Source organism: Sinohyriopsis cumingii, chromosome 9 (assembly GCF_028554795.1).
Source record: "Sinohyriopsis cumingii isolate HCF-2022 chromosome 9, ASM2855479v2, whole genome shotgun sequence".
Taxonomy (NCBI): Eukaryota; Metazoa; Mollusca; class Bivalvia; order Unionida; family Unionidae; genus Sinohyriopsis; species Sinohyriopsis cumingii.
The window spans coordinates 57,882,608-57,891,665 of NC_142969.1; the positions used below are offsets into that span (position 1 = coordinate 57,882,608).

Genomic DNA, 9,058 nt, shown 5'->3' on the forward strand with positions numbered 1-9,058 from the left:
GCAAAAGTTAATGGATTTTCAGGGTCTATATGTGACTAGCAAGATGCTAATATATATATATATATATATATATATATATATATATATATATATATATATATATATAAACATTTAAACATAGAAATAGGATGTCAGAATGATAAAAGTAGTATGGAGACAATCTCAGAGAGTACCCAATTGCATGATGACATACATATAATTGATATGGAAATAAATACAAAAGGTTTCAACATAGGTCACTTAAATGCACATGGTATAGTGGGGAAAATAGACCAGATCATGTTACTGTTGTCTTCCAAGGAAAATAATATACATGTTTTAGGACTCACTGAAACCAAATTAAATGCCAACCACAATGCAATCTATTTTACTGTCAAGGCTACAATAAACCATTATGCACAGAGAGAGAGACAGTGGGGGAAGGTCTTGTTGTATACATTAGGGAAGATGTAAATGCAGAAAGGCGATTTGACTTGGAGTCATATGAAATTGAGAGTATCTGGGTGGAAATTTCTCAAAATAATGCAAAATCATTCCATGTTGGTTTCATTTATAGGCCACCGTCCTCCAAAGCAATTTGGAATGATAACTTCTTGAAACAAATGGAAAATGTTCTATAGCACAGGAGAAAGAAACATATATACTTGGCGATTTAAATAAGGACCTTGCCAATACTTAAATAAGGAACAACTGGATGGAATTTATTGAATCATTAGGCCTAGTCCAGCTGGTAAATGAGCTCACAGTGGTAACAGAAAAATGAAGCACTCTTATTGATCACATTTATACCAACCTACCAGACAATGTGACTTGTGTTAATGTATTGAATGTTGGGCTAAAGTGACCACTATCCTACATTTTTGACAAGAAGGTTAAATGCAAGAGAAATAAGAAAAATACACACAAAACAATCACTAATACAGATCATTCAAAAATGTTAATGAAGAATAATTTCTCAATGACCTTTATAAAGTTCCATGGAATGTGATCCGTAATTTGGATGACATAGATGAAGCTCTGACAGTGTGGACTGACTTATTTATGGATGTAGTCTTTAACCATTCACCACTCAAAGTACATCGAGTAAAGAATGAAATCCAACCTAATTGGCTTACTACTGAAATCCTAGATGCTATGAAAACATGATACCAATTCAAGGCTATGGGAAACCATGCACAATATAAATTATGGAGAAATAAAATAACAAGCATGATTAAAAAAGCTAAAAAAACTTATTATCAATCATTGCTTGAAAACAAAAAGACAAATACAAACTCCATTTGGAAAGTCTTCAATGAACTCACTGGAGGAACGCACAAAAAATAGACAAATAAAATTCACTCACTTCTGGTAAATGACACCATAGTCACTGATGAAACTGACATTGCAAATGTTTGCAATGATTTTTTAACCAACATGACCACAAAGTTAAAAGAACCAGTGATAGAAAACAACTTTAATGAACTGAAAAGGTTCTGCAGCAGCAACTTCTCTAAGGTGGTATGTTTCTCTATCCCACCTGTATCAAAAAACTTTGTTAAAAAATGTCTCAGTGAACGTGATACCAAGAAAGCTACAGGACTTGATTAAACTGGTCCACAAATCATTAAATCTTCTGCCTTTGCTATTGTAGATAGCATAACATTCATAATCAGTTTAAGTATTACATCCTCATCTGTCCCCAAAATATGGAAAAATGCAAAAGTAACTCATATTTATAAATCTGGTTCTAAGGATGATGCTAATAACTTAATACCTACCAATCTCAATACTACCAAACTTGTCAAAATTGATTTAAAGACTCATTCATTTCATATTTAACCAAATACTTGCTGTTACACCCTAATCAGTCAGGCTTTATACAGAAACATTCCTGTGAGACTGCCTTGATCTCCCTAACTGATAAATAACTTCAAGCACTTGACCAAGATAGAATAATAGGATCTGTATTTGTAGATTTCAGGAAAGATTTTGACATGGTGGATCATCAAATCCTTTTGAAGAAACTGAAAATCTACCAATGTGATGAAAGCACAATTAGATGGTTTACTTCTTAATTAAGTGAGAGTACACAACATGTTTATATAAATAATGTTCTATCTGAACCTGGAATTAGATATGGAGTACCATAAGGCTCAATTCTTGGTCCATTACTATTCATTTTACTTAATAATGACCTACCACTTTTACTTAAAGGGCTCAATATCATCTACAAATCTCTATGCAGATGACACAACATTGGCAGAAATCCAAAACACAAAACATGAACTCAAACTTTCTTTACAGAATGCCCTAAACAAACTGGAAAACTGGTGCTCATGCAATGGCATGGTGGTAAATACTTGTAAAACTAAAATATTACTTAATTCAACACAGCAAAAAAGAACAAATTTTGATAGTGATGAACTATGTCTGTCTCAGTAGGATAAGACATTTTCTCCATGAAAGGCACAGAAAACTATTCTATGACAGTTCCATACAGCCCTATTTAGACTACTGTAATACAGTGTGGTGTATTTCAAATGATAAAAACATAGCAAAGCTGGCACATCTTCAAAAAAGAGCATTTGGGCTAATATCAATGCAGAAAGAAAGCAAGGAAAATTTAGCTGGTAAGTTGAAAATATTACCTATTAAAGACCGAATCTGTTTGACAATAGCCAAATTAATGTACAGCTTATCCAATAATAGTGCTCCTGAATATTTACAATCACTATTCCAGTATAGGCTACCTGGCAATACTCCCCACCTGCGATATTATGTCTACCAAACAGTATAAAATTCCCAAACCAAGAACGGAATTATTTTTAAAAAGTTTCCAATACTCTGGAACTTTGCTCTGAAATAGTATTCCAGTTGACATTAGAAATGCCCACTCTGTTTCCTTCTTCCAAACCCAATATATCCAGTGGCTTCAGAGATGCAGCTAAAATAAATAAATTCCTTTGTATAGGGCCTCAAGGAAGATTAGTTCTTAGCTAATTGTATTATCCTCTTTAAATAAGGTCATTATGATTATTGTTCATTATCTTCAAGAATTTAGGAAGTTGCTCTTCCTTAAAGCTAAGTTGGTGGACTTGTATCCTTAAAAAGTAAATTACTGCTTAAGTTCTGCTGCAGTCAGATACACAGAGGGTTTTCTATACATAGTTTTTAGTCATCACATCCACTTCATAGCTATCCCGATTAGTATGTTCCGCAAGCATTTAGTAAGTGTTCTCCATTTACCACTCAGATTGTATATGATTCTTTATTCACCTAGCGATGACGACCTATGCTCACAAGCACCATCGGCGTCACTATATATCTCTCTCACTATGACAAAAGAAAACTCTGCTATATGTTTCGCAGTGACACCTTCCATCAAATTTTGGTACGAAGCGTTATAAGACTAACACTCCAGTTTTTTTAATGGACATCACAGCAATAGAGAGAGACCATGCAGCCTTGGGACTGTCAAATTCCTAAGCATTCTACCTGAACTGGAAGTCGTTTAATGATACCCAACACTTTGTGATGTATGTCATCACAGTGGGTTCTATGTCAGACTACTTCACAACATTTCAACATGGAAAAAACATTTTATCATCTCACACCTTGAATCCCACAAGATATGCATGGAAGTCTGTTTCTTGGATGGCATACATACTAAACAATGCTTCTTGGCACATCCTGACCAAATCGGTAACAGCATTGGAAAACTTATTATTATCAAAAACAGATACAGTACTCAACACTTCCATCTTTTTGAAATACCACCACAAGCTGAGAGTGCAGCCATTCACCTCCAACCTCCTCTTGAGTTGCCAGGTCAGAGAAATGTGTAAACAAGCACAAAGAGAAAATGTCCCTCCCATGTACCAGAAGTCTCCTATTCTTTGCTGTTGGATGGGAAATTATTTGCTAGAATAATCAACGAACCCAGCAAGTGGATTCTGAGTGCCTCTGAAACACACACAATGCACCTGTTCAATTGTCCAGGTCCCTAATCAGCTACAGTCTTCCACAAAGACCTGCCCAAGATAGACATTCTGCAGTGAGAAATTGACAACCTCCTCCAGAAAAGAGCGGAAAGGAAATCACCGTTTTTATTATAGCATCTTCCTAGTCACAAACGCCAGTGTCACTGTTTGACAAGTCATTCACCTAAACATCTTCAGTCATCTCATCATGTCTCATAGTTCAAAATGGAACCTGGTTTGAAATGTCATTCAGAAGGCAAACTTCCCTATCAGCATAGATCAGCAAGATGCATTTCTACAAAGCTTTCAGTGCACTCTCTTTCAGACTCGACATAAATACCTGGGTCTTCATACATCTACTGGACAGAGCAATGGCTCATTTCAGGATCATTTCCATAGCGGAGACATTCAACTGCCTGGATAAGTTATATTTTGCTGCAAGACCTCATCTCCCTTGTTACTCTCTTTTCAGCCATGGATTCCTTGTCAGCAACAAAAACTTCAGATATCATATCAACTCAGCATTTTATCCAAATGAGTAAGGGATTTAAAACACATGTATACAGGACAACCTCTCAGCCCAATAATTCCTTTTGTTCTCCTTCTGAGTTTATTCAATGTGACAGTGAACCTCATTGTTTCATTTTGCCTTTTTATGAGACTAACAAATTACTCTCTTGACACAATAGAGGCTGAGATTTTGCCCCTCAGACCAACTGGTACTAATTTCTATGTATATGTGGTTCCATCTCAATCTCAATACATGTATATGGGAGTACCTCAAATGGCACATATCGCATGTTCCCTTGCACTTTAAGGATACAAACACAGAAATTTAGTGCACATCCCCTTTTATCATTCCAGTAGGCCAGAAGAGTGTGCCCATTCAGGTTCATTTTTTGCTATCAAATTCCTTGAGATGAAAGCCACATTTAAAACACTTCACTAAAGGTAAAATAATCTATGAGGGAAAGGTTTTCTCATTCATTTCACAAAAACCACTGTGGTAAATTGTTTCAGAATGCAAGGGTAATTAAATCACCAGACCTTTACTTTGTTGTTTGGGACTTTGTAAAGTGGTGTTTGAAATGACAAATCCATGTACAAGTCTACATATTTCAGGCTGACTATATGTAATAATGGAATTTATGTTCTAAAATAATCATCTAATACAAATAGAATGGTTACTTCATCCATCAGTATTCACTGATATATATGACTGCTGATATCAACTGGTAGATCTATTTCTGACATGGTGGAATGCAAAGTACCCAACCTTGGTCTCACCAGTTGCAGGTCTTGGCAGTCAACACAGTTTCCATAAATTAGAATGGTTTGGATGCATACGCTTACCCCCTCCACAGACACACACATGCATGCATGCACGCACACGCACACACACACACACATGATCTATTCTTAGCTCTCCAATAGGGAAAGAATGACTTATCAGTGGAACTATATGGGGACACAATATGATGACCTCTTACCTATTGTCTTAAGGAATTAAATACGAGTAAGTTATTTGAAGAAGAAATCAAGTTTTTTTCTAGTTAAGAAATGTTTCTTCGATAATACTTACCTGTGTCATAGCCTGAATGGATCTTCCTTGTCTCAATGCAGTTACATCCTTCCAATAGTGCATACATTCCACTCCAGTACTAATTGAAGTATTCTTTGGGATTTGGCACCAATCTTGTATCAAGAGAAGATCAGTCTGTTTAATTGCCAGCACATACGTTTTCAGTTAACTTATATCTTTCTTTGCTTAAAAGGTTAATTTGGGTTTATGATGTAATAGTAGTCCTCCTAAGATATTATGATCGGGTAAGTCATGTTGAATAAATATATTTTACTAGAAAATAATTTATTTTTTACAGAAAGTTACAAAATTGTACTTTCTGATCTTGGAAAATATATTGTTTACCATGGACATATATCATAAATTTAATAATATGTACACACCAGAATTTTAAATTGCCACATTTCCAAGTCACAATCTTTTTATTATAATTTCAGAAAATGCAGGAAAGACATTGGCACCAGGACAAATAGTTGGTATAATTGTTGGAATTCTTGGGGCACTTTTCATTCTAGGAGCGTGTTTATATGTCTACCAGCGTGACAAATATAGAGCCTTTCTTGTCTTCCTCCAAGGACGTTATGCACGAGCGCCTGTTCTGGGCAATGCAGACCATGATTCCCTGACAGTAGAAATGGATTCTACCAACGTAGGATATGATCAGTAACACAAGTATCTTAAAGGAGACAGAATAATTAGAACAAAGAACACTATACTTAAATGCTGCAAGCAACCATTATTTTCTTGCATTCAACTACAAATTTAAATTTTTGGGGATTTCTAAAACTTTGTATGCATCATAAATATGTAAATATTTTATTTTTGTGCTGAATTTAGCCCTATCATTTATACAGATGTTTGATTTTATTGTACCTGTAGATAGTTTGTTTGAAACAAAATGCTCACTACAAGACTCCACACATGATCTGTGTTTTTATTTTCTGCATGTTGCTGTTCTCTTCATTCTATACACTCAGCTGCTCTCAAGTGTCATAGATCGTCATCAATTGTCTCACTCAAATATTTAAATTTATCCACCAAACTGAAGTTGTTGCTACCATCCAAGGTGTAGAAAGGTGCATTTCCAATGTGAATTCATGGATGAAATTTAACAAACTGCAGACGAATGATGATAAAACTGAAGTCAGATTATCACACAATGTCTTTCTCATTCCATAGTTGGAGCTGACAGGCATCAGCTCAAATAGTAATATTCTCTAAGTTTATGCTACTCAAACACTTTTGTTTGTCATTTATTACGTTAAAGACTAGTCTATGATAGTTAGTCTCAGTATCTACTACAGAAACTTACAAAAGTTCAAAACACAGCTATATATTGCATCCTTAGAGTTAAAAAATGAGCACTTCATCTCCTGCTATGTACCTTTCACTGTTAACAGTTCGTTCCAAAATCTAACAAAAAATCTGTTCTCCATGACACATTTCGTTGATGGCATCAAGTTTAAAATGCTTATCTGACCTCACCCAAGTGTACACCTCTTTTAGATACTTGCGGTCCTATTTTCGTGCACTTAAATTTTCATTTCTTCCGCTGTTAAAACAAATTTCTACAGAAAACATTAATTTGGGTACTAAGGTACACTTAATTGAACGAATTGCTGATCGCATTTGGGAGTGCGCTTATAACTAATTTTACTCCAAGAACTGATTTAAGAATTAAAAATGTTTTGTTACCTTAATTTTCTTTGGTATCGTTTTGATTTTACTTTCACGGTGGTTTTTGTAAATTTCTCTCAGTATATGTCCTTATAGAGTAACTAATACTATCAAGCACTGAGAGCTTCTAGAGATTCAGTCATTTTTTAATATTTACAACAAATTTCTTAATCCCTTGCCTCTGAAGATACAAGGAAAATTTACAGAATCATCATTCCTTCTCTACTTTGAATTGGTACCATATATCCATTATTGTACTTCGGTGATATAAAATGTTACTACTTTCATACATCTTTTTTTTTGCTATCCAGAATTTCCACAATTAAGAGCATTCAATTTTTTGTTCACTTGTTTCCCCCTGGACCCCAAAATCAGTTAAACATGTCATTCATTCTCACCTATGTTTACAAATTCATTGCTTTTTTACCTTACATTGCCCAGATTCTTTCAGTTTTTGTTTTGTATTTGCTTCAAGCAGGAGACGTATAGAATATAAAAATGTATAGGGTTTGCATTGGGGAAGTTTAAGATTCATCGAAACAATATGTGGAATAACTGTGTATTTACTTACCTTAAATCTATATTATGTAATAAACTTTTTCTTATCTTTGATGTATGTGAATATGTGTATGTGTGGTTTGGGTGTGTACATCTTCCCCATACCACATGTTGTATCATATTAAATCTTGTATATTTTTTGCGTTCTTCTGCTATTCATTGTATTGTTGTTACCTTTGCCCCTTGTGGGTTTATTATTGGAAATAAACTTCTATTTTGTCTTCTGATTGATTGTGTTTTTTATTTTTAATTAGAAGTATAAACACCTATTTAATTCATACCAAGATCCCTGTCACCAATATGAAGATCGGAGATGAAGTCCTTTTATTCACTTCATTTGATGGGTTCTTTCAGTATGCTGCTAATATGAAGAGGACCTTTTCTTCTTTTTCCATTATATTTCTTGCAGCTAACATGCGCTGACCAGTAGCAGACAGTGTCATCAAAAACCTGTAGAGAGTTTGACAAGTTTATACTAAAATGCTGACAAATCAGTAGACATCTGCAAGTTGCGGACAACTATTTCAGAATTGTTTCCTGCTTTAATATGTTGTTTTCATCTTGGCAATTTTTAAAGTACAATAGCTTTTCTTGGGTGTAATTTACTTTAAAACTGGGAAATAAGATCATAAGTGGCTTTATTGATACTAATAATTTACATAAATAAGTGTTTGGAATTTTCTTGTCAAAGTAGATACAAACAGGGTTCAGCATCAAAATGCAAGAAAATAGTGAAACTTTAAACAGTAATATTAACAGAATCGAAACCCGATCGGACGTCCTTTTCTTTTATATGATGTCTTCTTGGAAATCAAAGGACTAATTTAATGTTATACAGTTTTAAATGTTAATTGAGGTGAATATATAATCTTGCCTGATAGTTTGTACACTTTGCAATATAGTGTTTGTAGATTCTGAGTTTCATTATATCAACACGTTAACATATCATGTTCCGATTGGTCACAATGAGCTAATTCTCATGCAGTATACTGTTTATTAGTTGAAATCATGGGAAGAAGCACTTTATTTTACTATTACTCTCAACAATATGGCTACAATATTTCCAGTTGGTAGCAGAATGAGCATTGAAAAAACATGGGCAACTGTCATAAAAATGGTTATGTAGATGGTAATATTGCCAATTTATCCTATATAGTCTTATCCAAATACCAAAAACTAAAAACATCCAACGAAATTTGGGGCCCCAAGTGGCCGAGTGATCTAAAGCGCTCTTCATTATGGATCACTGCCATTTCACTTCTGTCTGCGGCGGTTCAAG

At 34.5% G+C, this 9,058-nt stretch overlaps 1 protein-coding gene across 4 annotated transcripts in view; it reads left to right on the forward strand.

Annotated features, from left to right (window-relative positions):
- Positions 1-8,006, forward strand: part of LOC149791882 (lymphocyte antigen 75-like) — a 153,360-nt gene extending 145,354 nt beyond the window's left edge. For all 4 annotated transcript variants that reach the window (XM_089970386.1, XM_089970389.1, XM_089970388.1 and 1 more), the window contains exon 57: positions 5,982-8,006. In XM_089970386.1, the coding sequence (XP_089826512.1) occupies positions 5,982-6,211 (230 nt within the window). In that variant the 3' untranslated portion in view covers positions 6,212-8,006. The remainder of the gene's footprint in view (positions 1-5,981) is intronic.
- The last annotated feature ends 1,052 nt before the right edge of the window (positions 8,007-9,058 follow it).